The sequence below is a fragment of the Phacochoerus africanus genome, chromosome 8 (genome assembly GCF_016906955.1).
Source record: "Phacochoerus africanus isolate WHEZ1 chromosome 8, ROS_Pafr_v1, whole genome shotgun sequence".
Lineage (NCBI taxonomy): Eukaryota > Metazoa > Chordata > Mammalia > Artiodactyla > Suidae > Phacochoerus > Phacochoerus africanus.
In genome coordinates, this window is record NC_062551.1 from 49,254,145 (window position 1) to 49,270,551 (window position 16,407).

The 16,407-nt window shown below is 51.1% G+C and overlaps 1 protein-coding gene across 2 annotated transcripts in view; it reads left to right on the plus strand.

Moving 5' to 3' along the window:
* AXL (AXL receptor tyrosine kinase) overlaps positions 1 to 16,143 on the plus strand; it is a 33,165-nt gene extending 17,022 nt beyond the window's left edge. For both annotated transcript variants that reach the window (XM_047794184.1, XM_047794185.1), the window contains 10 exons: positions 45 to 177; positions 448 to 539; positions 3,388 to 3,483; positions 3,650 to 3,727; positions 5,898 to 5,990; positions 6,371 to 6,492; positions 7,232 to 7,341; positions 11,030 to 11,189; positions 11,716 to 11,852; positions 14,314 to 16,143. In XM_047794184.1, the coding sequence (XP_047650140.1) occupies positions 45 to 177; positions 448 to 539; positions 3,388 to 3,483; positions 3,650 to 3,727; positions 5,898 to 5,990; positions 6,371 to 6,492; positions 7,232 to 7,341; positions 11,030 to 11,189; positions 11,716 to 11,852; positions 14,314 to 14,665 (1,373 nt within the window). In that variant the 3' untranslated portion in view covers positions 14,666 to 16,143. The remainder of the gene's footprint in view (positions 1 to 44; positions 178 to 447; positions 540 to 3,387; positions 3,484 to 3,649; positions 3,728 to 5,897; positions 5,991 to 6,370; positions 6,493 to 7,231; positions 7,342 to 11,029; positions 11,190 to 11,715; positions 11,853 to 14,313) is intronic.
* The last annotated feature ends 264 nt before the right edge of the window (positions 16,144 to 16,407 follow it).

Consider the following 16,407-nt stretch of genomic DNA (forward strand, 5'->3'; position numbering starts at 1 on the left):
AACCAAGACCTCAACCATGACCTGTCCCACGTACCCCCTGACAGTGAGTGAACCCCCAGCCCCTGCCTTCTCGTGGCCCTGGTGGTATGTACTTCTGGGAGCAGTTGTGGCCGCTGCCTGTGTCCTCATCCTGACCCTGTTCCTCGTCCATCGGCGGAAGAAGGAGACCCGCTATGGGTGAGTCAGAACTGCCGGGTAGGGACTGGGATGGGGAGGCTGGAGGTGGCGAGATCATGAGGAGGTGGTGCAGAAGGAGAGGTTACCAGGAATCAGGCTGAGGACAAGGGGCCGGGGCGCAAGTGGAAGGCAGAAGTCCAAGACAAGCTCAGCAAACGGAGGAGGAGAGGGCGGCGGGGCGGGGGCTGGGGTGGCGAGCCGTCTCCCTGCTGCCAGAAGGAGGCAGTTTCCGCATTGGTCTGCCCTGCCCTCACCTCCTCTCTCCCCCAGAGAGGTGTTCGAACCCGCAGTGGAGAGGGGCGAGCTGGTGGTCAGGTATCGTGTTCGCAAGTCCTACAGTCGTCGGACCACTGAAGCCACCTGTAAGTGAACCCCACGCCTCCTAGCCTTGGTTTGGGCTAAGAAGTATAGAGATTTGGGCCTGCTGGGCTTCTGCGGAGGCACGAACCATAAGATTCTGAAGGCCTTGGAATCCTAGGATGTTAGAACCACAGAGCCCAAGACCCACAGAATAGCGGAACCCCACGCAACCTTAGAGTGATAGCGTCTTAGACCCAGTAGATCTCCGAAAGGCCAAGCCGCAGAGCCGTAGGCTCTTAGAGCAATGTCATGATGATGACAGTGGAGAATTTGATGACGATGGCCCACCCTCACCCTTCCTACGTGACAGGTGCTCTTCTAAGTGCTCTGTGCAGGTCATTTCATTTAGTCTTCACAACAGCCCAAGAAGGCATGCTGCTTCGCAGATGAGGAAGCTGTGGCATTGAGCAGTTCAGTAACTTGCTCAAGACCACACAACTTGTAAATTGGAGAGTTGGGACTCATACCCAGGCAGTTTCTCTCTCTCTCTCTCTCTCTCTCTCTCTCTCTTTTTTTTTTTGTCATTTTTAGGGCCGCACCCATGGCATATGGATGTTCCCAGGCTAAGGGTCAAGTCAGAGCTGTAGCCTCCTGTCTATGCCAGAGCCACAGCAACACCAGATCCGAGACGCATCTGCGACATACACCACAGCTCCTGGCGACACTGGATCCTTAACCCACGGGGTGAGGCTGGGGATCGAAACTGTGTCCTCATGGATACTAGTCACTTTCGTTTCTGCTGAGCCACGATGGGAACTCCCAGGCAGTTTCTCTCCTAACTGCCTCGTGGAATTACAGAATGTGAGAGAGGTAGAATAGATCTTGGCCCAAAACATTACAGGCTGGGAGTTCCCTGGTGGCCTAGCAGTTGAGGACTTGGCATTGTCACTGGCCTGGGAATTTCCAAATGCCACAGGTGCGGCCAAAAAAGAAAAAGAAAATAGGCTCCGTGCAATAGACCCTTAGGATCTGGGAAACCAGAGAGCATCTGCAAACCATATAGCCTCTCTGTTAGAGGATTAGAGCGTTACGGAGGGTCCCAGCTAAGGAGGGACCTCAGAGGCCACTCGGTCCAATCACTTTCTCTCTCTAGCTGGGGAAATAAACCCAGAAAGAAAAGGGACAGAGTTAGGTCCCTTCCTAGCACACAGTGGGAAGACTCCCAGGGCCCCAGGGAGATGTTGGAAGGGGCTGGGAAAGACATTTATTGAAGAGAAGTGAGGAGGTCACAGCAATCGGATGGAATAACAGGCAGCAGCAGCAGCTTTCAAAGTGTGATCTGAGTCCCCGGGGGTCCCCAAGACCTTTGCTGGGATGTGGCAGGGGCGTCCATGAGGTCAAAACTATTTTCATAATAATCCAAAGACATCATTTGCCCTTTGGCACTCTCCTCTCGAAAGTGCTCTGTGCAGTTTTCCAGAGGCTTCCTAACATACGATGATGTCGTCACTAACTGGTGATTGATGAAACATGGGCTGTGGACTCTTGTGTTTTGAAAATCTATGCGTTTTCATTTTGAATGCAGTAAATACTGGTGTATCGATAACCCACACAAAAGAAAGCTCTTGTCAATCCTCGGTGACTTCCAGGATGTAAAGAGGTCCTGAGGCCAGTAGTGGGAGAATGATTGCTGCCCAGCAGTGAAAATGAATAAAGCCCACTACACACAACCACCACATCACAGCGCCCTCATAGACTTGGTGTTAAGTGAAAGAAGCCAGACACAAAGGGGAGCATATTATGTGATTCGATGTTTACAACATCCCCAAAGAAGACTAATCTGTGGTTAAAAAAAAAAAAGTCAGGAAAGTTGCCACCCCGATATGGCACATCATGGTCTATTTCCCCCCTCCCCGGTTTTTAGGGCCACACCCATGGCATACGGAGGTTCCTAGCCCAGGGGTCGAATTGGAGCCGCAGCTGCTGGCCACAACCACAGCAATGCCAGATCCGAGCCGCATCTGCAACCTACACCGCAGCTCACGGCCATGCCGGATCCTTAACCCACTGAGCAAGGCCAGGGATCAAACCCACAACCTCATGATTCCTAGTCACATTCATCTGATTCCAGACTGCTATGATAAAGTGGAAAATGCAATAAACTGCATCACATGCATTTTGGGTTTTCCCAGTGCATGTAAGAGTTACCTTTACACTATACTGTAGCCTACTAAGTATGCAATAGCCTATATACTTTAAAACAATGTACATATCTTAAATTAATTTAATTTTTATTTTATGGTGCACCTGCACCATATGTAAGTTCCCAGGCTAGGAGTTGAGGCAGGGCCTCAGCTGCAGGCCTACACCACAGCCGTAGCAACTCCGGATCCCAGCTGCATCTGCAACCTATGCCACAGCTGCAGCAATGCCAGACCCTTAACCCACGGACGGAGGCCAGGGATGGAAGACAGATCCTCAAGGACACTATGTCAGGTTCTTAACCCACTGAGCCACCACGGGAACTCCTATATATCTTAATTTTAAAATGCTTTATTGCCAAAAATGCTAAGCACCATCTGAGCCTTCCGTGAACTGCAGCAGAAACATCAAAATCACAATCACAGATCACCATAACAAACATAACAATAATGCAAAGGTTTGTGACACTGTGAAAATTACCAAAATGTGACATGGAGACACAAAGTGAGCAAATGCCATTGTAAATGGCACCCATGGATTTGGTCAACACACGGTTGCCACAAATGTTCAATGTGCACAAACCACGGTATTGGCAAAGTGCAATAGAGCAGAGAGCAGTGAAATGAGGCCTGCCTGCGTCTCTGTTGGCGAGTGTCGCCTAAACGTCAGCCCTGCTCAGTGGCTCTGTTTAACCCTTCCCTTGTGCAGTGAACAGCCTGGGCATCAGCGAAGAGCTAAAGGAGAAGCTGCGGGATGTGATGGTGGACCGGCATAAGGTGGCCCTGGGGAAAACCCTGGGAGAAGGTGAGTCCCCCCAGCACATGCACGCACGTACACACACACACACACACATTTCCTTGAACCAAGAAGCCCCTCACCTCCCCACCCCCGCCCAACCACAGGAAATACAGCCTCCCGGGGGCCCCCTGAGGTCATCATCTCTCTCCTGTCCCCCCCTCCCGCCCCCCAGGAGAGTTTGGAGCTGTGATGGAGGGCCAGCTCAATCAGGATGACTCCATCCTCAAGGTGGCCGTGAAGACAATGAAGAGTGAGTCTGTACATGCATGAGTACACGTGTGGGATCCCCCGCCCCCTAACCTTGGGCTCCTTCCCAATACCCCCAAGGAGGCAGAAGAGCAGGAAAGTGAACAGCAATTTAGCCCAAGCACAGAACCTCAGTGTTTCTGGCCAGGAAGTGGAGTCCGTGCCCGGTCCTGCAATAGAAGGAGTTAATATGGGGAGATCAGTACACAGGTGTAGGGAGGCTGAAGGAACAGCCGGGAGCAGTGAGACGACCTGGAGATTCGCAGCGGCAGTATGTCACTTCCACTCCCAGGCCTGAAGGGCAGAGGGAGGAAGTCTTGTTACCAGAGCCCATAGCCAAATTCCTTGGTAGGATTTAGGAACCACAGAGTTAGGGGCTAACCTGTGGGGGCTTGAAACACCAAGCAGACACAGCCGCCACTGAGGCCGTACTGGAAGCAGAAAGCTAGAGGGTGAAAAGCCCTGGCTTCTCTCCTCCTCTCACCCACTTGCCTGCCAATCTCCCATGAGTGCTTCCCATTGGCAGACTCCGACAGGAAACCAGTAGGAACGGGAGTAAGGAGAAAGAAGGGGAGCCTGGGAAATGTAGTTTTCAGGGGCCAGCCCCCTGGGATACACAGCCGAGCAGGGAAAGGTCCAGAATGAGGCACGACTGGCTTCATCAATGACTGGCTGTGTGATCTCAGGCAAGTGACTCTCCCTCTCTCAGCCTCTGATTCCTCATCTGGAAAAAAAAGGGATCATAAAGTCCCTACTTTCCAGGATGCTGTGTGGCAAAGCACTTTATGCCGGGGGTAGCACGTGGTATGTACGAGTAATGTGGACTACGACTGTGTTATTTGCACCATCGGGAAGGATGGGGGCCAGGCCAGGCTCCCACGGCACAGGAAGGCGCCAAGGGCATCCCTTCACAGGGTTGAAGCACAGGGGTCAGGCTGTGGCTGGAGGTGAGGGAGGCGTGATCCCTGAGGAATCACAGGGGCTAAAACTTGAGTTGGAGAGTCATCAGCCGCGTACTCATTTATTATCGGATGCCTCCTTATATACTGGGTTGTGTTCTCCAGCTGGGGGTGGGATGTTGGGCAAGTCACTTTGCCCCTAAGAGCCAGTGTCCCAAGTTGTAAAACGGGGACCGTCATATGGATCCCCAGGGCTCCTGGGAGTGGGCCAGGAAGCAGCCTAGTGTGGACCCAGGAGCCAGACCGCCGGGGGTTTGAACTCTGCCTAGTCCTCTTGCAAGCTGTGAAGTGTGCCTTTAGGAAGGTTCCTTTACCACTCTGTGCCCTCATTTCCCCATCTTTAAATCTTAAAAGAAAGATTTTTTTTGGAGTTCCCATCATGGCTCAGTGGTTAATAAACCTGACTAGTATCCATGAGGATGTGGGTTCGATCCCTGGCTCCGTTAAGGATCTGGCATTGCTGTGAGCTGTGGTGTAGGTCACAGACGGGGCTCAGATCTGTCGTTGCTGTGGCTGTGGTTGCTATAGCTGTGGTGTAAGCTGGCAGCTACAGCTATTTGACCCCTAACCTAGGAACCTCCATAGGCCACAGGTACGGCCCTAAAAAGACAAATGACAAAAAAATTTTTTTGCCACACCTATAGCATGCAGAAGCTCCCCAGCCAGGGATCAAACCTTTTGCCACAGCAGTGACCTGAAACAGACAATGGCTCCACTGGATCCTTAACCACTATGCCACCAGGGAACTCCTTTTTCCCCATCTTTAAGGTGTGGAAAATAGGAGTTCCCACTGTGGCACAACAGGATCAGTGGCATCTCTGCAGCACCAGGACACAGTAGGTTGAAAGATCTGGCATTGCTGTGGCAGAGGTTGCAACTGTGGCTCAGATCCCTGGCCCGGGAACTCCATATGCCACGAGGTGGCTAAAAATAAAAAATAAAAATAATAAAGTGGGGACAATAATAGAAGCCCCTTAGAGGATTAAATGAGTTGATATATGTACAGTGCTGAGCACAGCACCTGGTACTTACTAATCGAGTTTGATGAAGACGATGATGAGAGCTCCCTGGTGGTGGATTTGGCATTGTCACTGCTGTGCTTGGGTTTGACCCCTGGCCGGGGGACTGCTGCTGCTGATGAAGAGGAAGGGGAGGAGGGAAAGAGTCCTCCTTCCCCTCTCCCCACTCCTCATCCATCTTCCTCTCTCCTCCAAGTTGCCATCTGCACAAGGTCGGAGCTGGAAGATTTCCTGAGTGAAGCCGTCTGCATGAAGGAATTCGACCACCCCAACGTCATGAGGCTCATCGGTGAGGGGGGGGGCAGAGTTCCTGGGTCTGCTGGGCCCGTGGAGACCACACCAGAGGGAAGACCCCTCCCTCAGGCCCTGAGAAGATCACACCTCCAGGCTTCCTTCTGCCCCCCCCCCAAATCCCTGCAGCCGGCCAGCTCCCCCCTTCCTCTCTCCCTTGGCTTGGAATGTGACCTCTGACCTTTCCCAGAAATAGCTGAGGTCCCCAGGAGGGCTAAGGAAGCATCCCTGGGAACAGTGCTGGAAATGGCTTCTCTGAAGCTTGGCTCTTGCTGCCACTACCCCCGCCCCTCAACACTTTGGAGGCCAGATTTGAGGGGGAGGGAGAGACAGAGGTGGCAGAGGGAGAGAGTGACAGGGCTGCCTGGGGGGACGCAGGCGTCTGTTTCCAGGGTTCCGTACGAGAGGGCTTCCCGGCCCCTGTGGTCATCTTACCCTTCATGAAACACGGAGACCTACACAGTTTCCTTCTTTATTCCCGGCTCGGGGACCAGCCAGTGGTGAGTGCTTTTGAGGGTCTGGACCATAGGTATTAATTGAGCACCTACTAGATACCCAGTGCTGCTCAGACACAGGGAAGGCCGTGGTGACAAAGAGCTTGTTTTCATGGGGCTATCTGCCCATGGGGAGACCAGGCAATACACAAATTAACAAATAGATAAGCAAGATAATTTAAGTGCTAGGAAGGAACGAGAGTAGGATGAGTGACAGGGAGGCAGGGCGATGAATTTGGGCGAACGGGGAAGATCTCACGGAGGAGGCACCTTGAAGGAGGAGCCAGGTCCTGGGAGGTGAGGAATCTGAGAGGACATGGTCCCAGCAGAGGGCACAGCATGTGCAAAGGTGCAGAGGTGGGAACAAGCCTGGCTTGTTTAAAGACCAGAGAGGGGGAGTTTCCTGGCGGCCCAGCAGGTTAAGGATCAGGTGTCACTGCTGTGGCTCGGGTCACTGCTATGGCACAGGTTTGATCCCTAGCCCAGACATTTCTGCATTTAAAACAAAACAAAACAAAACAAAAAGCCAGAAAGGTGTATAACGAGGACAAGAACAGTAGGAGATCAAGATGGAGAGGAAGGGGGAGGGATGATAAAGGGCCGTGTTGGAAAGGCGTTGGACTTAATTCGCAGAGCCACAGGAAACCACTGCAGGCCAGAGCCAGGCCCACTCAGGAAGGGAGGGAGGGAGGATGGCTGTGGGGGCCTCTGCTGACCGCTGCTCCCTCCTGCCCTGGCCCCCCAGTTCCTGCCCACTCAGATGCTGGTGAAGTTCATGGCAGACATCGCCAGTGGCATGGAGTATCTGAGTACCAAGAGGTTCATACACCGGGACCTGGCTGCCAGGAACTGCATGTGAGTGTCCAGCCCTCCAGGAGTCCCCCTCCTTCAGGGAACGCCTGCCGCAAGATGCACACACCCTTTGGGCAGGGCTGAACTCAGGAGTGGAAGAGCGAGGTCAGCAAGGAGCTCAGGGGAGGCTTTTTTGGAGGAGGTGGGCCCTGAACTTAGATCCCAAAGGAGTATGGGGCTGTGAAGAGAAGAGGAGATGGGGTGGACCTGGTGGGTAGCATGAGGTGAGCAAAAGGGCACAGGCGACCCATGAGGGTGATGACACAGAAGCGTCATCTTTGTCCCGCTCCACGCTAAGTGTCTTGCCTGGGGCTACCCTTGCAAGGGGCCCTGTCTGCCATCGGACGAGCAGAAAATAGGCCAGAACCAGGGCTAAGGGGAGGGGTGTGTGTGTGTGTGTGTGTGTGTGTGTGTGTGTGTGTGTGTGTGTGTGTGTGTGCTGGCTTAGAATATTAGTTTTATTACAATGTTGGACTCAGAAATTGGAGCTAGAGAATCAGAGAATCTTCTAGAAGACATGTTAATGTTCACAGCTCTCAGGAGTATGGAAAGGGCTTTATTTCCCACCCGCTTCCCCCCCCAACCCGGCAACTCTTTATTTTGAAAAATTCCAAATCCACAGGAAAGTTGAACAAGTTGTACGACGAACACCCACATCCCCTCCTTGTTGAGATTTTGCCGCACTGCTCCTCTCCTCCTTTTCTCCCTTCCCTCAATCATTTGAAAGTAGGTGGCTGAGATGGTGACATTCCACCCCTAAATCCTCAATGGGCGTCTCCTAAAATAAGGACTTAGACCTAAATAATCCCAATTCTGCTATCACACCTAAGATGATGAACAGTCATTCTGTAACATAACCCACTATCCAATCCGTATTCAAATTCCTCCAGGGAGTTCCTATTGTGGCACAGCAGAACTGAATCCATCTAGGAACCATGAGGTTGCAGATTCGATCCCTGGCCTCGCTCAGTGGGTTAAGGATCCGGCGTTGCCGGGAGCTGTGATGTAGGTCGCAGACGCAGCTCGGATCTGGTGTTGCTATGACCATGGCATAGGCCAGCAGCTATAGCTCTGATTAGACCCCTAGCCTGGGAACCGTCATGTGCCGTGGGTGCAGCCCCCCCCCCAAAAAGACAAAAAGACAAAAAAAAAATTCTTCCAATTCTCCTCCAAAATGTCCTTTAGGGCTTCCCCCACCCCCCAAACCAGGACGTACCCAAAGTTCCCACATTGCTTTTGATTGTTACACTCATTTGGTCTCTTTTAGTCTAGAATAGCCCCCTCCCACCACTACCTTTGTACATTTTTGTGGCATATTCTTTTGGAAGACATCAGGCCAGTTGTCTTGGAAAATGTCCCATATATCGGATGTATCTGGGAGTTCTCTGGTACAATGGGTTAAGGATCCAGCATTGTCTCCGGGGCATCAAGGGTTCAATCCCCGGCCCCAAGGATTGGGTTAAGGATCCAGTGTTGCTGAAGCTGTGACGGAGGTTGCAGGTGCAGCCAGGAACTTCCGCAAAAGTGGGCGTGGCCAAAAAAAAAAAAAGATGTGTCTGTTTCCTTGTGGTGGCATTAGCCTTTTTCCTCTGTCCCCTGTGTTTCCTGTTAACTGAAAGGTAGATCTAAAGTCATGAATAGACTCAGTCAAAATGGACATTCTTCTATTTCCATAACTTGGGCTGATCCTAGTCAAGCCCCCAAGGTACCAGTAACACCGAGAGAATCAGAGTGGGCAGTCAGCTGTTACGCACCTGTCACGCCTTTTGATAAGTTTTAAAATGTTAAAATACTTTCTTACTGGGTGGCAAGTGGCCACTTCCCCCAGCTTCCTGTGTGCTCCACAGCCACCAGCTTAGATGTCTGAACATGACCCATCTCCCCCCAACGCCCAAGTCCAGCACCCTCGGTAGAAATTCTCAATCCTTAAAAAAATAGGATCCCAAGAGTTCCTATTGTAGCTCAGCAGTAACGAATTCGGCTAGTATCCATGAGGATGTGGGTTCAATCCCTGGCCTCGTTCAGTGGGTCCAGGATCCTATGTGGCTGTGGCGTAGGCCCGAAGCTGCAGTTCTGATTGGACCCCTCGCCTGAAGCTGCAGTTCTGATTGGACCCCTCGCCTGGGAATTTCCATTTGCCATGGATGCAGCCCTGAAAAGCAAAAACAATAATAATAATAGAATCTCAGATGCAAGAATCAGGAGTCTTCTGTTTACGTAAAGCACAAAAACAAGCACAACCCACAAGTAACCCACACTGTTAAAAATAAGGATTGTAGTTACACTTGGAGGGGTAATACAGGAAGGAAGGACTGGTGATATTTCTTTCTCTTTCATATTTAAAAATATCTTTGTCTAGGGAGTTCCCTGGAGGTGCAGTAGATTAAGGGGAACTGGCATTATCACTGCAGTGGCTTGGGTTGCTGCTGTGGTGCGGGTTCGATCCCTGACCTGGGAACTTCCACATACTTCCATTGTGGCCAAAAAATAAAATAAAATAAAATTTTAAAAAGAAAGAACATTCCTAGGCCCTAGCAGTCTCTTTCCTGCCTTTCCCAGCCACTGCCCCCAAGGGGTAACTACTATTCTGGATTGCTGTCACTATCAACTTCTGTCACCTAAATGTCATTCACATGGAATCATGCGATTTTGACTCCTTTGTATCTGGCTTCTTTCACTCAGTGTGATGTTTTCGAGATTAGTGCATGTTGTATATATTAGTAGTTCTTATTCTTTGCGGTGTGACATTCCGTTGTATAGATGTCTTATGATGTTCTGTTTCTTCTTTTTTTTTTTTTTTTTGGTTTGTTTGTTTTTAGGGCCACACCTGCAGCATATGGAAGTTCCCAGACTAGGAGTCCAATCAGAGCTACAGCTGCCGGCCGACACCACAGCCAGAGCAAAGCAGGATCCGAGCCAAGTCTGCAACCTACACCACAGCTCACATCAACGCCGGATCCTTAACCTGCTGAGCAAGGCCAGGAATCGAACCCACGTCCTCCTGGATGCTAGTCAGATTCCTTAACGACTGAGCCATGGCGGGAACTCTGTGTTTCTTAATCTGCGTTCTGGTTGTATGGGTATGTTTGTGAACATTCAGTGAACTCTTCCTTTAAGATTTGGGCATGTTTCTGTATATTTAGCACACTTCACAAAAGCAGTTTAAGGAGTTCCCGCTGTGGCCAGCAGTAGCAAACCTACTAGTATCCATGAGGTTGCAGGTTTGATCCCTGGTCCTGCTGAGTGGGTTAAGGATCCAGTGTTGCCATGAGCTGTGGTGTAGGTCACAGACTCGGCTCAGATCCCGCGTTGGTATAGCTGAGGTGTAGGCCAGCAGCTGCAGCTCTGATTCAACTCCTAGCTTGGGAACTTAGATATGCCCAGGGTGTGGCCCTAAAAAAAAAAAAAAAAAAAACCACCACCAGAGTTCTCATCCTGGCTCAGAGGAAAGGAATCTGACCAGTATTCAGAGCTGGGAGAGCCCGAGGCAGACCCTTTTCTGACCTCATTTTATAGAGGGTGCGAGAAGTAACACGGTCTGGAGCAAGAAGAGAGACAGGTTCCCCCACCTCCCGCCCCCAAAGCAGGACTGTGAGGGGGCAGAAGACAGGGACGTGTCTGAGCGTGAGGGCAGGCTTCCTGGCGGAGGCGGCCAATGCCATGACAGCATTCCTCTCCCCAATCTGGGCAGGCTGAACGAGAACATGTCGGTGTGTGTGGCCGACTTTGGGCTTTCGAAGAAGATCTATAACGGGGACTACTACCGCCAGGGACGCATTGCCAAGATGCCAGTCAAGTGGATCGCCATCGAGAGCCTGGCTGACCGCGTCTACACCAGCAAGAGCGATGTGGTACGTGCACCTCTGGCAGGGGTGGGGAGCAGGGGTGGGGGGAGTGGCCTGATCATCTCACATGACATCCAGGCTCATGGGGACGCAAGGGATTCCCTGTACAGGGCCCACCCACGGGGACTGTGGGTATCTGTGAACAGTGGGTATCTGTGAACATGCCGAGGTGTGCTCGGGCCCGTGTGAGCATGGTGGCAGCTTGATACCTGGGCTGAGTGGGCAGTTTCGGCTGGGAGAGCCAGTGGTAGGTATGTGTACACCTATATAGCCAGGGTATGCAAGGCAACACGAGACGACGTGTCCACGGAGTGTGTAAATGTGTGCATGAGTGAACAGGTCTATGTATGCACGCTCATTGCCCCCATGAGGGTGTGCTTGTATCAAAGTGTTTCTGTTAACAGCTGTGATGCACCCACAGAGATAGCTGTGTCCACCCATTGAGTGTGGGTGTACCCATGGACCTGTGTGTTGGGTGGGGCTGTCTTTGTGCAGGAGAGACCCTCTAATCCTCTCCCCTTTGCCCCAACAGTGGTCCTTTGGGGTGACAATGTGGGAGATTGCCACACGAGGTCAAACCCCATATCCAGGAGTGGAGAACAGCGAGATTTATGACTACCTGCGCCAGGGAAACCGCCTGAAGCAGCCTGTGGACTGTCTGGATGGACTGTGAGGACCCTTGGGACCCCCTCCCTGCCAATCTCAGATTTCATTCCAAAACCCTGAGCAGCCCACAAGACCTTGACATAGCCAGGGCCCTCCAAAACCTGCACAGGGTCCCTCAGACCCGAGGAACCCCCTCTGCCCCCTCACCACTGCTCCAGAAGATCACTGCTAGCCCATGAGGTACAAATTAGCAAAAGGTACCCTTCCCTCCTTTGCTTTGTGTGTGCCCCACCCCAACCCAGGTGCCAGGTATCCGAGGCTGTGAATAACTACAGAATCTTTGGGAGTTCCCGTTGTGGCTCAGTGGTACCAAACCCGACTAGGATCTATGAGGACCTAGGTTCGATCTCTGGCCTTGCCCAGTGGGTTAAAGGGTCCACCAAGGCCGTGAGCTGTAGTGTAGGTTGCAGACACGGCTCGGATCCTGCATTGCTATGGCTGTGGTGTAGGCCAGCAGCTACAGCTCCGTTTTGACCCCTAGCCTGGGAACTTCCATATGCCGCAAGCACGGCCCTAAAAAGGAAAAAACAAACAATCAAAAAAAACTACAGGAGTTCTCGTCCTGGTTCAGTGGAAACGAATCTGACTAGTATCCATGAGGACAAGGGTTCGATCCCTGTCCTCGCTCAGTGGATTAAGGATCCGGTGTTGCCATGAGCTGTGGTGTAGGTTGCAGATGAGGCTTGGATATGGTGTTGCTGTGGCTGTGGGCTTTGATTCGACCCCTAGCCTGGGAACTTCCATATGCCACAAGTGTGACCCTGAAAAGGAAAAAACAAAACAAAACTACAGCACCTTAGCTGGGGGTCCCACCTCTGAGATCTCCACTCCCCCCAAGTTCTAATTCCTCCCAGATTCCTTTGCACACATACTCCCCACGTGCTCTTCTACACCCAGGTTCCTCTGCAAAACCCTTATAATGAGCTTCTCCAAACCCTCAGGTCTCCTCTGAGATGTTCCCAGAATCCTTTAGGATGGTGCTTAGCAAACTTCGCCATCTCATGAAACACACAGAGACGAGCACTTTGGGAGTAAAGAGAAGATGTTACTTGGGTCGGGAGGGGACAGCCTGGGGCTTCAGACTCGGCAGGTCCTCCTTGGGTCTCCAAAAATTTTATTTTTTGGTCACAGTTGCGGCATGGGAAAGTTCCTGGGCCAGGGATCCAACCCGTGCCACAGCAGTGACCCGAGCCACTGCAGTAACACCACCAGATTCTTAACCCGCTGTGCCACTCCTAGGAGGCACTGTTTTAGATGCTTTGCATGAGTTAACTCATTTGACCCTTACTACAACTGTATGAGGTAGCTTGGCATCATTGGCATTCCCGTATGCAGATGATGTCACTGAGGCCCACATAAAGGGTAAATCCTTTGCCAAAGGCTGCATAGCTGGTGTATGTTATCTACACCCCTAAATCCAGCAGCTTAAAACCACAAGCGTTAATTACCTCACATGGTTTCTGAAAGTCAGGAGTCTGAGAACAGCTTAGCAGGGTGACTCTGGATCAGGGTTTCTAATGCGGGTACAGTCAAGAGCTGGGGCTGCAGCCATCTGAAGGTTGGGACTGGAAGATGGTTTTCAAGGTGCCTTCCTCACATGGCTGTGCCAGGAGGTCTGTTTTGTGCCACGTGGACCCCTCCATAGTTCTGTTCAGGTTTTCCCATGACATGGCAGCTGCCCTCCCCCAGATGGACACCCCAAGAGAAAGAACAAGGAGGAATCCATAACACCTTTTCAACCTAGTCTCAGAAGTCACACACACCATCACTGCTGGCGTGACTAAATCCTGCCCATGCTCCAGGGGAGGGAAGTTAGGCTTCATCTTTTGCACAGAGGCATGTCAAAGAATGTGAAGACATAGTTTATTTTTATCTATTCATTTTTAGGGCCACACCTGTGGCATATAGAAGTTCCCAGGCTAGGGGCTGAATCAGAGCTGCAGCTCCTGGCCTACGTCACGGCCACAGTGACGCGGGATCCGTGCCACATCTATGACCTACACCATGGCTCTCGGCAGCGCCAGATCCCTAACCTACTGAGGGAGGCCAGGGATTGAACCTGCATCCTCATGGTTACTAGTCAGATTCTTAACCCACCAAGCCACAGTGGGAACTCTGAGGACATGTTTTAAACCAACACAGCCTGCAAAGCTTTGCAGCCAGAGTCTGTTGTGGGAGCCTGACTGGGAAGCTCTGCTCTAGCGGAGCCACACTACAACATTCCCCCACATCCAGAGAGGTTTCCCAAGGTTTTTCCCACCTCCTGAGTGTCAGTCCCAGGACCACCGTCAAGAAACTCTTGAGAATTCTCAAATCCCCACAGATGCTCCCAAACTGCTGCCGTTCCCTCCACTCCCATGAAATGCCTGCAGTCGCCCGAGTGTCCTGAAATGCTCCCAAGTCCCCAAGATGCTCCCCTTCTGAGCCCCTGCTCCATCTCCCACCCTTCGTTTCGCTGCCTTAGGTATGCCCTGATGTCGCGATGCTGGGAGCTAAACCCCCGGGACCGGCCAAGCTTTGCAGAGCTGCGGGAAGATCTGGAGAACACGCTGAAGGCCCTGCCTCCCGCCCAGGAGCCCGACGAAATCCTCTATGTCAACATGGATGAGGGTGGGGGTCATCTGGAACCACTTGGAGCTGCTGGAGGAGCTGACCCCCCAACCCAGCCTGACCCCAAGGATTCCTGCAGCTGCCTCACTGCTGCTGAGGTCCATCCTGCTGGACGCTATGTCCTCTGCCCGTCTACAGCCCCCGGCCCCACCCTGCCTGCTGACAGGAGCTCCCCAGCATCCCCAGGGCAGGAGGATGGCGCCTGAGACAACCTTCCACCTGGAACTCCTTCTCAGGACCCAAGCTAGGCACTGCCACAGGGGAACCCCCTGACTCTCCCACTCCAGGCCTTACCTCCAACCATAGCCCCCTCTTCCTACTCCATCCCAGACAGGCCCTCCCCCTTTTCCACACCTTAGTGTCCCTGTGTGTCAAAGGAAGGGATTGGACTGCAAACCTTAAGGGTCCTCCCAGTTCGAACATTCCAAGGTTCTAGATTATAAGCTGTAAAGAATCTAGATTGAGAGGTTCTAAGTTTCAAAGATGAGTCTTTGGTTCTAAGGGCCTGAAATTCCAAAGTCTCTAATTCTAAAATGCTAAGGTTCTAGACATGGACGTTCTAAGGCCTATCTTCTAAGGCTCTGAGCTTCTATGGCTCTAGATTTTTCTGGTTCTAAGATTCTGGATAAAGCCTGCAAGATTTTAGGTTCCAAAGCTCTAAGATTCTAATTCCAGGATATAAGGCTCTATAATTCTAGATTTTATTTTTCTAGGGTTCTGAGTCCTTAGGGTATAAGATTCTAGATTCTATAATTCTAAAAATTCTACAGTTCCAGACACAGAGGTTCTAAGGCCTAAAGTTCTATCATTTGATGTTCTGAGCCTCTCAGAGTACAAATTCTCTGGCTATAAGACTCTAGATCATAAGCCTTCAAGATCTGATCTTCTCAAGTTTTAAGATTCTAATGGTGGTCAATTAAAGGCTCCACGGCTTTACGATCCTCAAAACTTTTGTTATGATATTCTGGATCCTAAAGATCTAAGATTCTAGAATCTGCAGTGCAAAAGTTTTAAGAGTCTAAAGATGGAGGTTCTAAGGTCTAATGTTCTAGATGTGATATTCTAAGACTTAGTCTAAGAACCTAGATTCTCTATGTCAAAGATTCCAGACCATATGCTTCAAGATTCTAGATTATTAAACTCTAAGATTCTAATGTTGTTCTGTTCTGTGTTCCAAGGCACTCTAGATTCTGTTGGTCCAAGATTCTGGATCCCTTAGCATCTGTGGTATAAGGCTCTACAGTTGGTGGTGACTATCCAGAGGCCTAAGTTTTAATCATTTCTAACTTTGGACACCTTCAAGTTCTGTGCTGCATCCTGTCTTTCTAGGACTTTAGTTAAGGGTCCAAGAAGTCACAGTTCTAAATCTTAAGGTTCTAGGCACTAGAGTTCTAAGATTCACATGTGGTAAGTTTCTTAAGGTCTACAGGTCTAGAATTCCAAGGTAACCTTACAGAATTATCCTGTGTGACCCTTCCCTTCTTAGCCACCTCTGTTTCTTCTTGTGGGGGCGTGCCCCCTCAAACCTGTGCAATGCATTAGGGTTGCCTCTTTTCCTCAGAGGACAATCTCCCTCCTTTTGGGCCATGCTGCCCCCCCGAGCCAGTCCCTCATGCCCCCTGAACAGAGTATGGACTCTGGCACCTCCGGCGGGGCTCAGATCACATAAAATTTTGTAACCATGCTTCTGTCTCCTCTTGTCTCCACTCAGTCCCTCTCCCTGGCATCTCAGTTTCCCTATCAGTAAAAAGGAAGGTTGGTGGGGTCTTGGAGTTCTCCCTTCATTAAAGAGAAAAGAACATTTATACATAGACAGAAGGACAAGCAAGCAAAACAGACTCTCTGAAACCCCTAGTGAGTAAGAGGCATATAGATAAGCACAGGAGCACAGGGACCCTCCCCCACCCCAAAGTAACAGCCACATGAATTAATGGATATACACAAGTAC